The 23,329-nt window shown below is 41.5% G+C and overlaps 1 protein-coding gene across 1 annotated transcript in view; it reads right to left on the bottom strand.

Annotated features, from left to right (window-relative positions):
* The window catches only part of SPTLC1 (serine palmitoyltransferase long chain base subunit 1), a 116,589-nt gene that overhangs the window by 14,717 nt on the left and 78,543 nt on the right, over window positions 1-23,329 (bottom strand). The window contains exons 9-12 of the mRNA XM_077469804.1: window positions 22,585-22,692; window positions 15,551-15,646; window positions 10,519-10,615; window positions 8,089-8,143 (exon numbers count right to left, since the gene is read on the bottom strand). Coding sequence (XP_077325930.1) covers window positions 8,089-8,143; window positions 10,519-10,615; window positions 15,551-15,646; window positions 22,585-22,692 — 356 coding nt within the window. The remainder of the gene's footprint in view (window positions 1-8,088; window positions 8,144-10,518; window positions 10,616-15,550; window positions 15,647-22,584; window positions 22,693-23,329) is intronic.

The raw sequence follows: 23,329 nt of genomic DNA, 5'->3' as shown, positions 1-23,329 counted from the left end.
AGCTTCAGCGTTCCACACAGAGCCATCCAGTGTCCCTCACACACAGGGAATACAGGACGTGACAAGAGAAAGCACATTGCAAGTTGTCACAAGAGCCAGCGGTGAAGAAAGCATTTGGCTTTCACAAAATGGCTGCCACTACATAGGAATCCCAGGGAAAATGTCTGCTGAAGCTCCCCAGGGGAATCTATAGCTTTCCCAAATCCAAGATGGCCGCTGGCCATGAGGTGAAAAGAAGCAAAAGAATAAAAATGAACTGCATGCTGACACACAGACATCCTCCACAAAAACCTGCCTTTTTTGGACCCCCAGACCTGGACCAGGACTGAACAGCAACCGCACAGTGCCCCACAGGTGAGAAACAGCGACCCACACACACACACACCGCCCGCAGAGCATGCAGACACCCCCTCAGAGGGGGGGGGGAGGGGCGATAGGGACTTGGGAGAGAAGATAAGGAGTTGGGGTGGCCCCCCCCGAATCGACCAACCCAGGGAATGCCCCGCTGCTCCCCCCACCGAAGCAGGGAGAGCCGTACTTACCAGTCCTGAAGAGCTGGGAGACATTCCGTGGTAGCCAACTCCAACCAGCCTTTCACCCAGCCGGCAGTTGATGGAAGATCTCAGGATCTCTCATTGTGCGCAAAAAGCAGCAAACCTGCAGTAAAAACCTGGACCGAGAGGCCCGCAGGGTTTCCTAGGTCTTTCTCCTTGATAGGCAAAATAAAAACTGAAGCTGCTAGCAGCAGGAGGAGGGTTGATAGCACAGGGTCCACCCCCCTGGGGCAGGATTAAAGTTCTGTGTATTGTGTAACAATTTTGCATAGTTTCTCCTAATGGCAGGCTATACAACCCATTTAGTTACAGAGAGGAGCTGTGTCGGTCGGTGAATATAAGAGAAAAACATTCTGCTGCTTCTCCGAGTATCAGGATACCACATATGAGACACTTTGGGAGCCTAGCCGTGTACAGGACACCCGAAAACCAATCACCACCTTCAGGATTTCCAAGGGCGTAAATTTTTGATTTCAGTCCTCACTATCCCATTTTGAGAAGTAGACACTCCAAGCTATTTGCTGAAAGGCATGTTGAGTATTTTGCAGATCTAGCTTTCTCTTTTTGTCACAAAGTTTTGAATATTGGAAAAAAAAAGAAGAAGAAGAAAGAGGAGGAGGAGGAGGAGGAGGAGAATACATTTTCCTTTTCTGTCTTCATTTTCAAAAACAAATGAGAGCTGCAAAATACTCACCATTACTCACTCTTTCCAAAATGGGGTAATTTTTGGGGGCGTTTGTGCTATCTTGACATTTCAGTGCCTCCGAAACTGTTAGGTAGTGAGGAAGTGAAATCACCATTTTACGCCCTTAGAAAGCCTGAATGCAGTGATTGGTTTTTGGGGTCCTGTACATGGCAAGGCTCCCAAAAAGTCTCAAATGTGGTTTCCCCATACTCAGAAGCAGCAGAATGTTTTTTGGGGTGTAATTCCACATATACCCATGGCATGTTTGAGCCATGGGTATATTTGGATGAGTGGTATGAGTAACAACTTTGTGTAATTTTCCCCAAACTTGTGGCAAAATATAAAAAATATTCCATAAACTCCACATGCTCATCAGCAAATAGCTTAGGGTGTCCACTTTCCAAAAAGGGGGTTGAACTGTCCTGGCATTTTATACACATTAGAAGGTTATGCCACATATCACCCACTCTAACCACTTGATGACTTGCCACTTTTGTTTACATGGAAAAAAAACCTTTTTTTTGCAAGAAGCTTGAGTTGGCCTTTGCGTGCAAGCACAGGAGTGCTTTAATTTTTTTTCTTTTTATTATTTATTTTACTTTTTTTTAATTTAATTTTTACACCGTTACTTAAATTTAGATTTTTTTTGTATAATTTTTTATTGTTATCACAGGGAATGTAAATATCCCATATGATAGCAATATGTGACTGGTACTCTTTTTAAAAAAATTAAAATTGGGGTCTATTAGAGACTCTAGATCCCTCCTCTGCCTCAAAGCATCTGACCACACCAAGATCAGTGTGATCGGATGCTTTACGAATTTCCCAATGGAGCGCGTAGCTTCCGGTTTCTTAGGCCATAGAGATGATTGGAGCTGTTCTGGTCTCCGATCAGCTCTATGTTCAGCTGGCGGAACCACCGGCTGCATTCTCAGGTTCCATGGTGGGACAGGTGAGCCAGAGAAAACCAAGATGGTACCTAAACCTGCAGGCATCATTCTGGTATAACCACCCAAAGTCCAGCAACATACCAGTACATCGCTGGTCCTTGTTGGGCATATATTATAATGTTCTTTTTTTTTATGCAGCCTTTGGGCTGAATGAAAAAAAAAAAAAGAGAACCTAACAGATTTCTCCATTTAAAAAGGGATGGATTGGTGGTATGCCCACCATTGGAATACCGCCCTGCATCCACCCACTTCTAATGATGGGCATACAATATAAAAATATATCCCAAAGCATAGGGGCCATCCACCCCTATGTCCACCCCTGCCCCTATGCTTCGGCATTAATGCTCTTTCTTTAACTATGCAAATAGTCCCCGATGCAGAGACCACAGTGGTCAGGACAGGAGGGACAAGAATAGCAGGTGTCACACCTATAGCCACACTTGCTACAGACATGGCATCTTTTTGGGGTGCTCGTTGGGTAGGGGTACCAGGGAGGACATCTGGAAAATGCCTCTGATGCAGCCGGCTCACAGCATCAGGGTTGTGAATTTGGGCCACAGCACCTGCTGGATACAGAAGGGCTGCGATGACCTCTTCCTGGAACTTTAGGAAGAATCCAGTTTATCCAGACGCCTTGTATAGCATATAAGCATTGAACCAAGTCAACTGGAATAAGTATACAGACACTTTTTTTTTTTTTACCAGCGTCTGGTCTTACAGGCAACTAAGTACAGCGCCATCATCTGGTCATTGAAGTCCACACCTCCCATTTTACGGTTGTACTCATGGACACAAAGGGGCTTCTCACCAACCCCAGTCACCATAGGAATTTGGACTGCTGTGTTTGAGTGAATGGAAGACAGTACGAAAATGTTCCTTTTGTCCTTCCATCTTCATTGGACCTCAAGCAGGCTCTCTCCCCCCAGAGTAAGTTGGGCATTTTCAAGCCATTGGGGGAAGTCCCGATGATTAGATCACATGGTGCCACATGCACAAATTCCCGATTGATAGGTGTCCAAAAAGTGGCACACTTGAATAAAAAATGTCCACGTATAAAAGGGTACCCCTTTCCGAATAAGGGTGACCCCAAGTCCCAAACAATCTTGCCGCTGCTCCCTATGTAGTCTGGGCAAATGAGAGGGCTCCAAGCTGCTATCTTTTCCCTAGTAAACCAAAAAACGATGTATAGCGGTAGCCTGTCACCCTGTCACAGAGCTTATACACCTTGACCCCATATTTGGCATGCTTTCTGGGGAAATATTGTTTGAAAGCAAGACAACCAAAAAATGTAATCAGGGACTCATCAATACAAACATCTTGATCGGTGATAAACAAGGCTGCAAATTTTTCGCTGAAGTAGTTTACGAGGGGCCGAATTTTATGGATCTGATCATGTTCAGGGTCATCCAGAGGACGAGAGAGTTAATGGTCATTGAAATGCATGAACCGCAATATCTGCTCATACCTAGCCCTGGCCATGGTAGAAGAGAACATGGGCATATGGTGAATTGGGTCAGTGGAAAAATATGACCTCAACTCACACTTTTTAGTAATGCTCATGTTGAGGGATAGGCCCAGAAGGATCTTAAATTCGGGACCCGTTATAGGTTTCCAGCCAAATCATCTGGCAAGGGGTGAATTTGGGTTTTGGGCGATGAATAGACCAGTGTATAAATGGCTTTGATCCACAATCTATCCGTGAAATAAAGCTCAAAAAATTCCAGGGGCCTTAAATCTGCTGTTTCCACCTGAATTCCAGGTTGACCAGTGAATGAGGGAAGTACGAGCTCTGCAGAATCTGTGGGCTGCCAATCAGGATTTGCAAGCGCAATGGGAAAGGCACTATGGGCTTTACGGGCCTGCATTCGAGCACTTGGTGGCTGTGAGGCACTACTTGTGCTAGCCGCGGCACCAGCTTGAACTGCACTTATGGGTTTTGCCACATCAAGTGATACTGCAGTACTGGTTCGTCTATGACCAGGGTGTACTAGGCCACTGGTGCTTGAGAGTTCACCAGGTTGAGCGACACTAGTACTGACACACTGCTGCATAAGAGTATCATGCGGTTGTTGCACTTCAGCAACAGAGGAACCGGGTCTGGTATGCCTGACCTTAGCAGGGGCCCATTCTCCATCGTCAGAGCCATTTGTCGAGCGGTGTCGCTCGCTACAGGTTCAAATACTGAGCCTGAATCCGATGAGGATTCCCCGCTCTCATCTGTCATGCTCAGTATCCTGTCGGCCTCTTCACTAGTGTTACTTTCATTTGCCATTTTGGCCAATAAATTTATAGGTAACTAGTGCGACTCACTCAAAGATATGGATCTGTTAAGACATTATTCTAGTAAAGGAGGTGTATGTCTGTATGTTAGTGCTACTGGCAATCATGGCTAAAATCTGACACCGTCTGGGATTGTCCCCAACGCCAACACTTAAACCAACGTTGACACTAACTGACACTGACACCAATACAGTGATCAGAAAAATAATCTGTGCTATATGGGGGGGGGGCGGGAACCAAGGGGTTAAACCTTTATTGGGCGATCAGGGGGTGAAAATATGTGCCTACATGTAATGGTGTTAGTGTAGTGTTGGTGTACCCATGGTAAGATGCTTCTCTCCCGTACGATGGAACCGAAGGAGCTCCAGGACAGGAGATTACACAGGCAGAGGACGTTTGTCCATTGGTCGGAACCAGATGAGTGATCGGTTCTGAACCGGATCGCCGCGGTGACGGCAGGTGCGCCCGCCCACGACCCGCAGGCGAGTCACGTACAGGTACGTGACTTTGCGTAGCCAGGCCTGCTGCAATATATGTACGTGGGGCAGTCCAAAACTGGATAAACAAGAAAGAAGGTCAGAATTTGCTTTCTTTAATGCTCTATATTATAGGTAGAGAAATTGTTCTGCATATATTTCCACTATTAAATTATTGCAAACTTTAAATTTTCATTGCAAACCTTTACCCTACAAAAAAGCAAAACATACATTTGCATATTGACTTTTGTCCTTACTTGGCACATTTAAGACACCACAGGCCTTTTTATGATCTGGTGTGGGCTCAAATTTGTGCGCTGAAAACTGCAGATTTAAAAGATAGAGGTCTAAACGTGGTGAAGGGTTGGTGAATTTGGAGATATTTAAACTACTGGACAAAATCTCCAATGGGGGGGAAGGCATTTTGGGACCTGTCTATAGGTCAAAGTGGAAGGTAAGTGCTTAGTGTGACCGGAGGTGGAGGTCACATGGTGTTGGTGTCTGAACAACACAAATAGACACGGGTTTGTACACGCAGATCTTTATTACATATGGACTGCATTTTGCATTTAGTTTGATAATTTGCTTTGCACTATTTCCTTTGCATATGTCAATAGATATTTAAGTTGGGGGTTTCCACCATCACTACACAAATTTCATATGCATATTTGATTTGTAGTAAAAAAAGCTAAGTTTTTGCATTTTGGAGGTGCCACTGGAAGGGGTTTAGCACAACTGGTTAATAGCAGGTTTATTTAGGAACATATCTTTTTTTGGGGGGAAAATATTTACAAATTTTTATGTAGTCTCTCATTGTTCAAGAATTCTGTGTAAGGTTGGCACATTTAAGCATTTAAATGGAAGGGGGTTTCACCACTATTAGTAAATGAAGCATTAGGTCAGCGTTGTACTTTCTTTGCATTTCTAATAAACACATACCAGATCAATTGCCCTTAGCATTGATGGATCTTTGTACTAGATACAAGTAGGGCCGAGCTGGCCTACTGGGATACCGGGACATGTCCAGGTAGGCTGCCTGCCCTGGGGCCACTTTATGCTGTGTCTGCAGCATTTCTCCTGCCTACTTGTAACACACAGCGGGAGACCGGAAGCTCAGTGTTAAATATTCGGCCACGCTATGACAAAAGTCCCGCGCTCCTCCTATATCAGTTTGTGTGATAGACACAGTGTTCCGTCTATCACACAAGCTGGTATAGGAGGAAAGCAGGACTTTTGTCATAGCGCAGCCAAATATTTAACACTAATCTCCATGACACAGCAGGAGCAGGAGATGCCCGCTGTGTGTAATGCACACACTGACTGGTGAGGCACAGTAAGGCTGCAATGATGGTGAGGAAGGCGGCAATGATGGGCACAGTGAGGCGGCAATGATGGGCTCGGTGAGGCGGCAATGATCTCGTGCATCATGCCCGCAGTCTCGGACCATCTCTTACATCATGTCTGCAGTCTCTGACCATCTCCTGTATCATGTCTACATTCTCTTAACATCTTTAGTATCATGTCCTCAGTCGCTGACCATCTCCTGTACTATGCCCACAGCCTCTGACCATCTCCTGTATCATGCCTGCAGCCTCTAACCATCTTTTGTATCATGTCCGCAACCTCTGACCATCTCTTGTCTAATAGCATGTCTGCAGTCTCTGAGGGGGGGGGGGGGGTTCTGGACAGGAGTTAAGAGTGGGAGCGCCGCCGTGTGTGGACTGTGGAGAGGAGACTATAGGAAAACCAGAACCACCAAGCTGGAGCTGACTGACTGATCCCTGCACGGTGCACCTGAGAGGAGGTCAGTGCCAGGCCAGTTTTAAAGGGGGGGGGCATTGATGTAAGGGGGGAGTAAATACAATAATGTAAGGGGCCCCTGATATAAAGATTTCCCCCCTATATCAGTAACCCACACCACCCCAACCCTAGTGTATTCTTTCTGTGGAAGGTGGTGTCTGGTCACCAGAGCCCACCCCCCCGCAGGTGTCCAACTTGATGATTGCTCCACTTTTACCTGAAATTTGCACACACATACATTTATATTTTTATATTTTATATATATATATATATATATATATATACACACACACACACATACATACATACATACATACATATACACACACACATATTATATTATATTATAATATATATATATCCCTATGTGCTTTCACATCTGTCTTATTTATATATAATACGCTGTGCAAATGTGCTTTAAAATGTATGGTTTTCCCTTTTTATGAACAAGAAAATAATGACATTATGCTGTTGGGCTGGTATGAAATTATTTCCAGGGCTGGTTTTTATTCCCAGTCCAGCCCTGCATACAATCTGCCTAGTGACTTCAAATTTCTACAGATTTTAGTGGCTTCATGGCAGGCAAGTAAATGGGGGAGTGATGGAAACAGGATAGGTTTATCAAATCAAAGGGCCAGAGGCATGGTGGTAATGATCATATCAGATCTACCCCATCAACACCCAGCTAAAATGGCAATGCTGAGTTTCAATTGAACCATTCCTTATAAATGGATTCCTAAAAAAAATATTATAAAAAAAAACAAAAAAAAAAAAACCCTTGAAAATACTGTAAACAACCAAAACTGAGCTTAAATACAAGCAGAAATTAGGCCTCCCTTCAATATTATCTTACATACAGTGTCTTGAAAAAGTATTCATACCCCTTGAAGTTTTCCACATTTTCTCACGTTACAACCAAAAAAACGTAAATGTATTTTATGTGATAGACCAACATAAAGTGGCACATAATTGCGAAGTGGAAAGAAAATGATAAATGGTTTTCGAAATATTGAGGCGTGCATTTGTCAATACTTTGTAGAACCAACTTTCGCTGCAATTACAGCTGCAAGTCTTTTTGGGTATGTCTCTACCAACTTTGCACATCTAGGAGGGTGACATTTTTGCCCATTCTTCTTTGCAAAATAGCTCAGGCTCTGTCAGATTGGATGGAGAGCAATTTTCAAGTCTTGCTACAGATTCTCAATTGGATATAGGTTTGGACATTTAAGTTTTTGGTTGCAACATGACAAAATGGGGAAAATGTCAAAGGGTATGAATACTTTTTCAAGACGCTGCATCAGCCCGAATACACCAAATATCAGAATGCCGCAGCATATACTCACCCTTGCAATGCTTTGTGGATACGCTTGCACTTCTCTCTCAAAGTATAGAAGATTTCTGTTGAAAAAAAATAAATAAAAATAAAATCAAGGTGAGGTGTTAAAATGCCCTGGCAACAACACCAGCATAAAAACAATGTATATCAATTCTGTAAAAAAAAGCCTCTGCACTTATGCATACCACAATTTTGGAGTTTTAAAATGGCAAAATAAGGCTCCCCAAATCCAAGAATAAAAATGTATTATTGCAGCGTATCAGTCCTTAGATGAGGGATATATGTTTTTTCCTTTATTTTTTTTACCTGGTGATCCTGCCAGGAACACATTTGTCCTGGGGTGAAAACACTCACTTCACTGTACTGTGATTCTATGGAGGAGCAACATTTTGGCCAGAAGACAGATAATGTGTTAGGACTAAACAACTCCTCACCATAACATATAGGGAAGATGCCACGCAATTTACACTAGGAAGGCTGATAACACTATTTGATATAAGAATGCAGCGTGCACTGAGGACACAAAACAGTACTGGATTTCTGGCAGGATCAAAAAGTATTTTTTGCACCTATGAAACAAATAAGAAAACATTTTAAATGGTATATTTACCAGATTAAAATTTTGTGGTTAGGGTTTTCATATACCTTAAGTCAGCCAATAAAACAGAATAAAAAAAAAAAAGCATAACCTTTCTGCATACTAAATGTCCATTTTTAAAATATTTTTATTGTACATTAGTATTGCTGCAATATTCCATGGAAATGTGTCTAGAATTACAATTTTACCAAAACCAAAACAGATCATGCAACAATGACCAGAAACTACGCCTCACCGTGTCTGTCTTGCCTAATATCTCTTCCATGCGCATGTAACATTTGTTATTGAAATATCATAAGAACGGCTAAAAGTAGGTAAGGCATTGCAGGGTTTATAGCAAAACCTATTACCTACAAAAGTAGAATTTTTAATTTACTAAATTTATTTGCTGCACTAAAAAAGGTGCTCACACTTTAGGACCCAACTTCAGTGTTTTTTTTTTCTGGATGGATTGACTTATTGGGGAAGAGTTCTGTTTTGATTTGCACCCTATTGGGGTGATCTTTCCTCTCTTCCTGTCCCACTGATGCTTGTATAAACAGTGGGGGTGTCACTGGGACAGAAAATTACTGAAAGAAATAAAACTTTATAAAAAAGAGAGTAATCACACTTCTTCACATTATGAAAATGTGTTTTTGTTTGCACCCCTGTTGCATGCAGAGACTTTCCATAATTTCCTGAGGAGACTGAAAGCAGCCATACATGGATTGAAATTTGGCCAGTTAAGTAGGGACTGGCTTAATTTCGATCCATGTATGGGCAGGCTGGTTGTCTGGAAGTAGATCTGCCAATCAACTCCTGTAAAACCAGGCGGTAATTTTTTTGCTGAACGATCAGTACCACCAGCTTTATCCGGCAACACTGATCAGTGTATTGCGATGGTGGGGAAGGCTTCCTTCCGTCAGAATAATAGCACAGCGAGTGATTCCCTCATCCATATCAAGTGTGCGGATGGGGGAGTTGGGTCACTTTTTTTGTTGCACCTGGTAGAACAAAAAAAAATAAAAATAAAAATAAATTAAAAAAAGATTTATAGCCAGCTTAAAAAGGAAATCTCAATAGGCACACAGATGGCAATAAAACACTGATAATAGCTGGAAAAGTTCCCTGTTCCATCAAAATAAAAGACTCTGGCTGGAGTTGGGGCTCTGAATGTATTTGATTAATTCACTTGATCAAACCAAATAAGTAAATAAATAAACCTGTGTGTAAAATTCTTATCAGTTTCAAGCCATCTCCATTTGTTGAATCTAAAAAGAAGCCATAGGGCAGCTCATTTTTTTTTAATCAGGTTTTAAAACGGCTTAGTGTAGTGTATCAAACTTTGTGTGTCAAGTGTGATGCTTACAAATTTCATTTCCAATCAAATGGTAGTCATACTATAGCACATAGGATTTAACAAGAAATAAAAAAACAAATATCTATGTGGCTTCCAAAGATTCCCTTAAACGCACATATTATAACAAATATATATATATATAGCCTGGCTGATAGGCCGATGCTCTGCCTTCATTATTTTTGGAGTCAGACTATGAACAGGTATTACATAAACTTCCTGATCTGCTTCTGTCCCAGTGACTGGTCGAATTGAAAATCGGTGTATCAGCATGATGGCAAAGCAACAGCAATTTTCAGGGGTGCTCTACAGCAGTGGCCTCTGTGTTTCTATTGTGATCCCTCTGAATACAATACATAAAATACTGTGATCACCTGGCTCATGAAACAAACAACCTGTTAAAATGTTGAATGTTTCAGGTATGTGCTGGTATTATGCACTGGTGCAAAATTAATACATTTAGAAAAAGAAAGAAGAAAAAAAAAAAAAAAAAAAAAAGGTACCTGAGTTTTCTTCCATAATGTTAAGACCTTCAATGGCAGCTGAAGCCAACAAAGGAGGCAGAGAGGCTGAGAAGCAGTAGCCTTGTCCAGAAAGTCTCTGCAATAATTGAAGTTTGAACATTACTAGTCTACTCAAATTCACAATGTGGATATTTAACATGCTGCCCAGTCCCCTTTATAGCAGTATTAATATTGAGGAATATGATATGCATACAGAGCCTCATAAAGTGCTTATACTATGATCTCCCAATAAATAAAAAAGGGGAAAATGTATTTATTCGCTTACTACGATATTTATTTATTAAAATGTTTAACCTACGCAGTCTTAGCCGAAGGCCTCGATGCGCAAAATCAAAAAAGGACATTGACATTAAAAGACCTTAAAAGAACCAACAAACCAGCATAGCAAGATACAGAATAAAAGCCATGGAGTATATCCATGACACCTCAATTAAAAATTAGGCGACGCCAAAAGCTTGTACAAATGTACGGTTTTCAATTTCTTTCGAAAATGTCAAAAATAGAAAGCTGAATAAAAAGAAAAAAAATTACTGACTCATAGGGGCCGAATTCACTTTGCAAAGGAACTTGCCGAGAGCTTAGTGAATGAGCTGAAACTCTGACTTCCATTATCCATTTTTATTTTCCTCACATGTGATTGAGTATTCATTGCAGAGTAAAACCTCACCACAATTCTCAAGATCTGAGACATATTTGCCTTTAATAAATCAATGCCATATACTTAAGGCTGCTCTGACAGCAGGGGACCACAAGCTGAGCACCACCATCTAGGAACACAGGTACTCAACCGGTGGTCTGTACCCAAGGGTGTGCCTCTATTGAGTTCAGGGGTACTTCTGTTTGTCAAAATATTTATCAATATGGCTTAGGGTACAAGGGAAAAAGAGGCCTTAGTAACAATTGGGGATACAGCTATAAACATGAACATGTGCCAAGGGGTTTTGGATTTGACTGACCTTCCCCCAAAAGTATACAGTCACTGGCTTTTAGAAACAAATGCACACCTTAAAAGAAAAATTGAGGGGGAGGGGAGGGGGAGAGGGAGAGGGAGAGGGAGAGAGAGGATGGGGATACATGAAGTGCATTTCAGGAGCAACATTTTTCAACGTCACAAACATTTCAACTATATTGCTTTGGTTGCAAAATAACTCACAGATGATAATGTATGGTAGACTGAGGAGGAAGGAGATTGATCAGATAGATAAACATACAGTGGGGCAAAAAAGTATTTAGTCAGCCACCAATTGTAAAAGTTCTCCCACTTAAAAAGATGAGAGAGGCCTATAATTGGCATCATAGGTATACCTCAACTATGAGAGACAAAATGTGGAAACAATCCAGACAATCACATTGTCTGATTTTTGAAAGAATTTATTTGCAAATTATGGTGGAAAATAAGTATTTTGTCTATATCAAAAGTTCATCTCAATACTTTGCTATATATCCTTTGTTGACAATGACAGAGGTCAAACGTTTTCTGTAAGTCTTCACAAGGTTATCACACACTTTTGCTGGTATGTTGGCCCATTTATGCATGCAGATCTCCTCTAGAGCTGTGATGTTTTGGGGCTGTCGCTGGGCAACACGGACTTTCAACTCCCTCCAAAGGTTTTCTATGGGGTTGAGATCTGGAGACTGGCTAGGCCACTCCAGGACCTTGAAATGCCTCCTACGAAGCCACTCCTTTGTTGCCCGGGTGGTGTGTTTGGGATCATTGTCATGCTGAAAGACCCAGCCATGTTTCATCTTCAATGCCCTTGCTGATGGGAGGAGGTTTGCACTCAAAATCTCACGATACATAGCCCCATTCCTTCTTTCATGTACACGGATCAGTCATCCTGTTCCCTTTGCAAAGAAACAGCCCCAAAGCATGATGTTGTCACCACCATACTTCACAGTAAGTATGGTGTTCTTTGATTGCAAGCAGTCTCTCTCCTCCAAACTCAAGTTGTTTTTCTACCAAACAGTTCTACTTTGGTTTCATCTGTCCATAGGACATTCTCCCAATCCTCTTCTGGATCATCCAAATGCTCGCTAACAAACCTCAGATGGGCCTGGACATGTACTGGCTTAAGCAGGGGGACACATCTGGCATTGCAGGATCTGAGTCCCTGGTAGTGCAGTGTGTTACTAATGGGTACCCTTTGTTACGTTGGTCCCAGTTCTCTGCAGGTCATTTACTAGGTCCTCCCGTATTGGTCTGGTATTTACGCTCAACGTTCTTGTGATCATTTTGACCCCACGAGGCAAGATCTTGCATGGAGCCCCAGATTGAGGGAGATTATCAGTGGTCTTGTATGCCTTCCATTTTCTAATTATTGCTCCCACAGTTGATTTCTTCACACCAAGCTTCTTGCCTATTGCAGATTCAGTCTTCCCAGCCTGGTGCAGGTCTACAATTTTGTTTCTGGTGTCCTTCAACAGCTCTTTGGTCTTCACCATAGTGGAGTTTGGAGTCTGACTGCTTGAGGTTGTGGACAGGTGTCTTTTATACTGATAACAAGTTCAAACATGTGCCATTAATACAGGTAATGAGTGGAGGACAGCGGAGCTTCTTAAAGAAGGAGATACAGGTCTGTGAGAGACAGAAATCTTGCTTGTTTGTATGTGACTAAATACTTATTTTCCACCATAATTTGCAAATAAATTCTTTCAAAAGCAGACAATGTGATTGTCTGGATTTGTTTCCACATTGTCTCTCATAGTTAAGGTATACCTATGATGACAATTACAGATCTCTCTCATCTTTTTAAGTGAGAGAACTTGCATTATTGGTGGTAAATAAACCTGTCTTTAGTGACATTTTGTTCTAGTGGGTACTTCAGGTGACCAAGCTAGTATTACTCATGTACTAGAGAGTGGAATTGTATTCAACATTGCTTACTGGTATATTTGTTCTATGTACGTTTTCTTGTTTTGTTTGGTTGTTTATGAGGCATGTGCACACACTATTTATCTGGCGATTCTGGCACATTATCGGTTCTTATAACCTCTGACATTTATGTGGTTTTTCATAGTTTTTTTTTTATATTTTGTCAGTTACAAGTTTGGACAACAATATGCCTGTGTAACGATCAGTGTAGTTTGTAAATGCACCTTTTTTCCAATAAATCAAGTTTAAACTTAACCTCCTCGCGCCCGCCCTATAGCAGAATGAAGGCCGTAGAGCAGGCGCTTTCGTCCAGGTGGCCGTCCCTGGACGTCATAATGTTTACTTCCGCAATGCGCGCCGCCGCGGGCGCGCATCGGGGAAGTTCTGTGTTTGCCGTGTCCCCCGGGGACAGGCAAACACAGATCGCTGTAAACGGCCAATCACAGCGGCCGTTTACAGCGCGATCGGCGTGTCCAATGGGAGATGATCTCATATGTAAACATATGAGATCATCTCTCAGCGCCGCTCTCCCTCATCACACAGACAGAGTGTGAGAGGGGAGAGATGAACGGCTGCAGCGGCCGTCAGTGTATGGGGAAAAAATAAAAAAAAGTGCCACCTGCCCCCAGTGCCACCTGCCCCCAGTGCCACTTGTCCCCAGTGCCACCTGTCCCCAGTGCCACTTGTCCCCAGTGCCACCTGTCGTCAGTGCCATTTGTCCCCAGTGCCACCTGTCATCAGTGCCATTTGTCCCCAGTGCCACCTGTCATCAGTGCCACGTATAAGTGCCATCTGTCATCAGTGCCACGTATAAGTGCCATCTGTCATCAGTGCCACGTATAAGTGCCAACTGTCATCAGTGCCACGTATAAGTGCCAACTGTCATCAGTGCCACGTATAAGTGCCAACTGTCATCAGTGCCACGTATTATTGCCAACTGTCATCAGTGCCACATATCAGTGCCATTTGTCATCAGTGCCACCTGTCAGTGTCACGTGCCATCTGTTGTCAGTGTCACGTGTCATCAATGCCATTTATCAGTGCCATCTGTCATCAGTGTCACGCATCATCGGTGCCATGTATTAGTGCCATCTGTGGCACGTATTAGTGCCACGTATTAGTGCCACGTGTCTTCAGTGCCACATATTAGTGCCATCTGTCATCAGTGCCACGTGTCATCAGTGCCACGTATAAGTGTCATCATTGCCACGTATCAGTGCCATCTGTCATCAGTGTCACGTGTCATTGTCCTGGTGCTTCAAAAGTGTAATAAGTAGTCAACAAGTTAGATGTGTAATTTATGTTCCTAGAACACGTGATGGCGCTCCCTGCATGTTGGGCCTCTCTATGTGGCCAGGCTGTGAAAAAGTCCCACACACGTGGTATTGTAATACTCAGGAGGAGTAGCAGAATTTTTTTGGGGGTGTCATTTGTGGTATACGCATGTCATGTGAGAGAAATAACCTATTACAATGACAATTTTGTGGAGAAAAATTTTTTTTTTAAATCTTAATTTTGCAAAGAATTGTGGGAAAAAAATGACAACATCAAAAACCTCACCATGCCTCTTACTAAATACCTTGGAATGTCTACTTTCCAAAAAGGGGTCATTTGGGGGGTATTTGTACTTTCCTGACATGTTCGGGTCACAAGAAGTGAGATCGGCCACCAGTACATCAGATGTGATCAATTTTGTGCGATTCGCACCACAGCTTGTAGACTCTCTAACTTTCACAAAGACCAAATAATATCCACTAATTTGGGTTATTTTTACCAAAGACATGTAGCAGTATAAATTGTGGACAAAATTTATGAAGAAAAATTAATAATTTGCATAATTCTGTCACAGAAACAAAGAAATATGCGTTTTTTTTTCATTTATAGCGCAAAAAATAGAAACCCCAGAGGTGATCAAATACCACCAAAAGAAAGCTCTATTTGTGGGGGAAAAAAAGGACAAAAAATTCATTTGGGTACAGTGTTGCATGACTGAGTAATTGTCATTCAAAGTGTGAGAGCACCGAAAGCTGAAAATTGGTCTGGGCAGGAAGGGTGTTTAAGTGCCCAGTAAGCAAGTGGTTAAAAAAGGAAAAATAAATAAAAAACAAAACAAAAAAAAAAACACAAATTAATACAAACCTGGTGATCAATAACAAATGATCGGCCACAGCAAAAACCTCCAATTGAAGCCAAGGCATTTTCCATGTTTGCACTGATCAAATCAATGTCATCAATCTGCAGAAATGAATAAAAATAGTTGATATCTGTTATACAATGAACTGATTAAGAAGATCACTGGCCTTTATTACTCAAAATCTATCGACCATTCACGCAGAAACTGGCGCTCTGAACTCCTTTTAATACAGGACATATGAACATTTAGCCAGTCAGTCTGCTGAAGGGGAGAGTAAAAGGTTCAGGTAGGTTAAGATGGTTTACAGTGGGGATGGAAAGTATTCAGACCCCTTAAATTTTTCCCTCTGTTATATTGCAGCCATTTGCAAAAATCATTTAAGTTCATTTTTTTTCCTCATTGTGTACACACAGCACCCCATATTGACAGAAAAACACAGAATTGTTTTCTTTTTTATTAAATCTGCAAAAATGTCAAAACATATCACATGGTCCTAAGTATTCAGACTCTTTGCTCGGTATCTAGTAGAAGCACCCTTTTGATCTAATACAGCCATTTGTCTTTTTGGGAAAGATGCAACAAACGTTTTCAAACCTGGATTTGGGGATCCTCTGCCATTCCTCCCTGCAGATCCTCTCCAGTTCTGTCAGGTTGGATGGTAAACATTGGTGGACAGCCATTTTTAGGTCTCTCTAGAGATACTCAATTGGGTTTAAGTCAGGGCTCTGGCTGGGCCATTCAAGAACAGTCATGGAGTTGTTGTGAAGCCACTCCTTTGTTATTTTAGCTGTGTGCTTAGGGTAATTTCTTGTTGGAAGGTAAACCTTTGGCCCAGTCAGATCCTGAACACTCCGGAGAAGGTTTTCATCCAGGATATCCCTGTACTTGGCCGCATTCATCTTTACCTCGATTGGAACAAGTCGTCCTGTCCCTGCAGCTGAAAAACACCCCCATAGCATGATGCTGCCACCACCATTCTTCACTGTTCGGACTTCATTGGACAGGTGATGAGCAGTGCAGGTTAGAATTAAGGCCAAAAAGTTCTATCTTGGTCTCAGACCAGAGAATCTTATTTCTCACCATCTTGGAGTCCTTCAGGTCTTTTATTTTATTTTTATTTTTTTTGTAGCAAACTCCATGCAGGCTTTCACATTTTTTGCACTGAGGAGAGGCTTGTCGGGCCACTCTGCCATAAAGCCCCGACTGGTGGAGGGCTGCATCTCTGGATCTCAGCCACAGTGATCTTTGGGTTGTTCTTCATCTCTCTCACCAAGGTTCTTCTCCCTCAATAGCTCAGTTTGGCCGTCCCAAATGTCTTCCATTTAAGGATTATGGAGGTCACTGTGCTCTTAGGAACCTTAAGTGCAGCAGGATTTTTTCTGTAACCTTGGCCAGATCTGTGCCTTACCACAATTCTGTCTCTGAGCTCTTCAGGCAGTTCCTTTGATCTCAGGATTCTCATTTGCTCTGACATGCACTGTGAGCCGTAAGGTCTTATATAGGTGTGTGGCTTTCCTAATCAAGTCCAATCACTATAATCAAAACACAACTGGGCTCAAATGAAGGTGTAGAACCATCTCAGGGATGATCAGAAGAAATGGACAGCACCCGAGTTAAATATGAGTGTCACAGCAAAGGATCTGAATACTTAGGACCATGTGATATTTCAGTTTTTCTTTTTTAATCTGCAAAAATGTCATACAATTCTGTGTTTTTCTGTCAATATGGGGTGCTGTGTGTACATTGAGGAAAAAAATTAACTTAAATGATTTCAGTAAATGGCTGCAATATAACAGAGTGAAAAATTATACTTTGTCCCCACTGTATGTTTTCCCAAATGTCAATGTTCTGAGCTCCCTACAGCAGATATCACTGGTGGTATTATTTCAGTATGATAAATTTTAAGGGATCTCCAGCTACTTCTTTGTCAAGGCCAAAAACGATTTACAGCAGATAGCATGATGTTCAGAGCCTGAAAAAGAACTGTAAATACCTGAACAACAATATGTATTAGTCACATGGGGGGTTTAAGACAGGATTTGCAAATTTATGTTTTTTTTTTGGATGGGATAAATGAAGGCATCTACATTTTTTGAGTGGCATATACCTTTTATTCCAGATAAAGAGTAAGGAAAAGTGTTTTTTTTTAATTTCTGTTAGTGGATTTTAAGTACAATACACTGAAAACAGAACAGTATTCTAAAGCAGCTAAAGTTTGTACAGTAGATCTATGAAATCATGTTCCACAAAAAACAGACCCAACAGAGTTTGCTGAAAAGGAAATTTGTGACAATGCCATACGACCGGAAGCTTTCTACTGCAAATAATAACTATAAATCAGTTTTAATTGGCTAGGGATCAATGCTGGCAGCTTTGGATTACAGATTTATAGAACACTTCTTTTGGAGACCCCATCGCTTACCTACACTTAGTAAGGATTTATAACTAGGGTTCATACGTTAAATAATGACTGTTTTGTGTAAAAGTTCCAGAGAGCACTGAACCAGTTTTTCCAGCCAGTTTCAAGGCATATATCGGTCTACACTATTCTTCATGAGAACACAAATGGACTGAAAAGTAATTTAATGGCCATAAAATTGATATCAATTTCCTTTGCTGAAAGAAAAAATGAAGTCACGTTCTTTAATTTGAAATATTTCTACTTGTTAATGCTTGGGAACACGTTTTAAAAGGCAACAGTTTTAGTAGTCTTTTCTAGAGGAACATACATGCAAGAATTATATTTAAAAATTACATCTGTTGTTCCCACTGTTTTATTCCTTTTATCGCGAGACCAGAAACTGTTCTAAGTTACAAGAAGCCAAGACTAGCATTTCATTTTCTGTCATCCGTTTGATTGTTTCTTGAATATACATATTGTCAGCTGCGTTTAAATGGTTTCTGTTTATGTGTAGTCACTTCAGCAACCCCTGTTTGTTTGTTTGCAGTAATACGTCTCGATACTGCAGTGAAATGCTGGAAGGACATAAACATTATTTAGGTTGGCTTCAAACCAACATCAATTCTTACACAAGCAGAAAGTCAGAGATTTTGTAGAATCATAGTCAGGTGTACGATTAACCAAATAAAGTAAGCAGGTGCTAGTAATCATCAATTTCATATGTAGGTTGAAACAGTCATTGACTGAGGCTGGGTTCACACTGGTACGACAAAACGCTCCGACATTGGGCGCTCATGTCACATGACGTGTGAAAAAAATCAATGTTTCCCTATGGTAGACGTCTTAACTGGTCCGACACAAGTCGGTCAGACTTTGAAAATAGTCCCTGTAGTAGTAGTATTCTGACTTTGATCCTACTTAAGCCCATTTAATATCACTGAAGTTGGATCGCTGTATTCACTGATCCGACTTTGGCATGTGACTTGTGCTCTGATGATCTTAAATAGGAACTCCACGCCAGAATAAAAAAAAAAAAAAGAAAATCCATACCAGACCCCTATCCGAGCACACAGCCTGGCAGGTCAGGAAAGGGGGTTGGGATGAGCAAGCGACCCCCCCCCTTCTGAACCGTGCCAGGCCACATGCTCTCAACATGGAGGGGTGTGTGAGTGCTTTGGGGCAAGGGGGGGCTGTGCCCCCCACTCCAAAGCACCTTGTTCACATGTTGATTGGGACAAGGTCCTCTTGACAACCCTGGTCGTTGGTTGCCGGGGTCTACGGGCAGGGAGCTTATCGAAATCTGGAAGCCTCATTTAACAATGGGGCCCTAGATCCAGACTCTCCACCCTATGTGAAGGAGTATGGAGTACGTTGTACCCCTACCCATTCACCTAAAAAAGTGTCCAAAGTAAAACAATACACATGTTTTTAACGTCATTTATTATGTCATTGTTGTCTGTTCCAATCCCTTCTCCCCTCTCCGGCTCCTCTGTGTCCCCCGCTAACGTCTTCTGCTTCTGTCGGTTCTTCTCCCCTCTCCGGTTCTTCTCCCTCTGTTCGCTGTCTTCTGCCAGGTCTCCTCCGCTGTCTTCTTCCTCTGTTGTTCTTCTGATGTTGACTTAGCGCTCTCTCCCGCTCTAATGTGGAGTACGCGGTCTGCCACTACTTATATTGGCATGGGGCAGGGTCCTCGTGTGACGTCACCTGGAGGCCCCACCCCTTATGACATCACCACCTGGGGAATGATGGGCGGTGACATAAGGAGGTGTGTCTCTGGTGATCCCGCCCCATGCCAACATAAGTAGTGGCACACCGCGCACCCGGCATTAGAGCGGGAGAGGGCATGGGGGCAACATCGGAAGAACACAGGGAGAAGAACCGGAGAGAGAGCAGAGAATAACCAACAGAGGCAGAAGACATCAGCGGAGGACACAGAAGAGCCAGAGAGGGAAGAAAAGATCGGAAGAGATGGAGCTGCCATAAATTACTTTAAAAACATGTGTAATGTGTTTTATTTTGGACACTTTTTTTAGGTGAATGGGTAGGGGTACATTGTACCCCAGAGGGATGCACCGGTACCATTTTTTTTTTTTTACGAGTACTGATACTTTTTTTTTTTTAGTACTCGTCGATACCAATTACCGATACCTACCACAATTGTTTTGGTCACACTTCAGCTGTCAGCAATGGTACAAAGTCATTTACAAATGAAATAAATTGTATTTTGTTTTTAAATTTTGAGCATTAATGGTAAAATGTGTAAATATATGTTAATATATACGTGTGAAAATATTCACTAACAAAGTAAAAAAAAAAAAAAGTTAATTGTTTAATCGTTGATAAAATAGACAGACGTAAACAAAAAAATAAAAATAAATAAAAGCAGGAAAATAATTAAAGTAGAATAGGGAGTTAATTAAGGCCAATTAGAGTAAATTGAGGGTTAATAATGGGTTAAAACAGAGGAACATTTGTTCATCCCCACTGACAGCTCAAAGAACCGAGCCTGAAAGTATTGGTTTCAGGTAAAGGTGCATTTTGCATGAGTATCAATACTTGTGCAAATACTTAGTTTTGGCACAGATACTAGTAACGGTGCAACCCTAGTACCCCATACTCATTCACATAGGGTGGGGGGCCCTGCCCACAGATCCCAGCAACCAACAGCCAGGGTTGTTGGGAAGAGGCCCTCATCAACATAGGGGCAAGGTGCTTTGGGGTGGGGGCACAGGGCACATTCCATTTCGAAGCCCAACACTCACCCTTGTTTACTGACAGAAGACGCATATGAGAAAGGAGATGGGAGGCCTCAATTAATCTGTCCGTGCAGTAGTGTGGCTAACAATACACACATGTGGAGATCTCCACAATGCAGAGACAAGTATCTGAACTTAGCATTTTAGAATAGCCCTACAATTATCCAATTCAGAGAGGTCCGGGTATGTCTTGCAAAGCTATTGTGGAAGAAACACAGATCCAGAGACTGCTGCGTATGGAGACCAACTCAAGCAGTTTGAAGATAAATTTAAACCGAGGAATGAAGGTAATCTTGACGGAAGAAATAAAAAAAAAATAGCTAGCAAGAAAGGTTACACTTTTCTCAATAGGTGAAAAGCTTCCACCCGAGGTGTAAGCCTGCAGTGATTTTGTTAAGCCACTTTCTTCATGATCCATTACTTGGAGAATTTTCCAGTCAACCTATTGAATCACAACTCCCTAACTAACGCGCTTGCTTCCTTATGTGGGCTTTTCCCCATTTACCAGTCTTCTTTTTAAAGAATGTTACCACAATATTTCATATTTCTGATATGCATCTGTTCTATCATGTAGATGTATTAAAAAGTAACTTTTTTTTTTTATGTATTGCTCCCTTTGTGTGAATTACCTGGCTATACCTGCCAGTCCCCCTACGTTCCCATTTCAAACTGACCACACTAGGCATGGAAGCACATCTAACTCTGTGTGGTCAGTTTTCTGGCTGTACTGGAAGAACAGCCTGCTTCTCTTCCAATGGCCAAGACTTGTGCTGAAATGCCCCGTACACAGCAATTCGCTATGAGGAGGGGTGTAATGCTATTTCTCCATCCGTAACTCTCCAAGCACCTTATGCAGCTGAGAACAGAGATTATGTGATTACTTCTAAAAAAAAAATAAAAAAAAATAATAAATAATAGGTACTTATAAATGTGTTTTTATTTTGTTTACACTTGAACTGTACTGGAACTGACAGCACTGGTGTGAACTAGGGCCATTGGAATACTCGGCAAATGCCGTGCATGCGCTTTTAATGCAGATTACAAAATGCACTGGACTGTATCTGGTGTGAACGAGCCCTTATAACAAACATGTGCTCTATTGTAATTAATAAGTTGAGTAGTGTATGCCCTTGGGAACACAACTTATTCGTCAAAAAAAAAAAAAAAAAAAAAAAAAAAAACTGTGCCACTATCAAAATTTAGTCATTTTTATTTATTTATTTTACTTCATGACCATTCTCCACTAGGTGTCAGCTACTGGCAGGATGTTTACCTTCTAAAAAGGTTAAAACGGAGAAAAGTTCACTTTAAATTGGTATACACACACACTAATAAAAATAAACCAAAAGGTCTCAAATACAGGGCAACAAAAATGCATTTTTAGTAAGGGAAGCTTTATCAAAATACAGCCATCGGAGCTGAAAAAATAAACTGATACCATGGGGGTTATTTACAAAAGGCAAATCCACTTCGTACTGCAAGTGGACTTGGAAGTGCAGTCGCTCTAAATCTAAGGGGTAGATCTGAAATGAGTGGAAGCTCTGCTGATTTTATCATCAAATTATGTGCAAGCTAAAATGCTGTTTTTTATTTTCCTTGCATGTCCCCCTTGGATCTACAGTGACTTTACTTTGCAGTGCAAAGTGAATTTTCCTTTAGTAAATAAGCCCCCTGTCTATTTGAAGGAGGTAACCATGTCTGGAGGTCAGCTGCACCTGTTAAATTCTGAATGATCTTAGAAAAAGTGTCAAACTGAAGCCACGAAGACAGGCCCCAAAGCTTGTCAAAAACAGGCCATACAAGCTGTCAAATATGCTTTCATGTCAGTACTCATGACTGCAAAACCTGGGACCGAGAAACCATTTCTCCACTGCACGCTTACCTTGATGCCAAAATGCTCAGTTACTCCTCGTCCGTTTTCTCCTAGTACTCCAAAGGAGAGACTTTCTTCCAAGAATATTCTTACTTTGTATTTGTACTTCAACTCAACCTGCAATTTACAGAAATTAAAAGCCACAGATTCAGAGAACTGAGAGGAAGAGCGATTGCGCTACATGAGAATATGGAAATTATAAGAGAGAGCTAAGCTACTGCCATATTGCACATGTGCTGATTTATATTACAGTTTATTAAATAGAGGTTTATACTCTGGGACAGCCTCAGCCTACACAGAGAAAGTAGGTAAAAGAAATGTGCCACACATGCCTTAAGTCTATAAATCCAATTTATATTGGGTACCTAATGCAAGACTGTTCCTTTGTTTTTAAGGGATTTGAGAAAAATAGATGAATATAAACCAACTGCCTTTCAAGAAAAGCAGACCATGAACCCAGCAGGTAACTAAGATAATTGTACACTACTAGTATTTTGGCTTATTTCAGAACATACATGAAACGGTTTTATAATATGTTGTTTCAAGCAAAACTTCAGGCAAAGACCTGAATTACGTACTGTATATTAGGGCCAAAACCAACGATTGTTTTTGAAATCAATTAGTTGGCCGATTAAACCAAAAAATAAAAAAAAAGGTGGTGTAGAATTTAATATGTAAATTTTTTTAAAACAAAAAACAGACAATTTATTCTTGAATATCTATATGTAGCGGAAAACAAACAAGCTATATGGCT

This window comes from Lithobates pipiens, unplaced genomic scaffold, assembly GCF_037356315.1.
Source record: "Lithobates pipiens isolate NorthernLeopardFrog02 unplaced genomic scaffold, aLitPip1_a1.2 Scaffold_11, whole genome shotgun sequence".
NCBI classification, from domain to species: Eukaryota; Metazoa; Chordata; class Amphibia; order Anura; family Ranidae; genus Lithobates; species Lithobates pipiens.
This window is presented reverse-complemented; position numbering and strand designations above follow the sequence as displayed.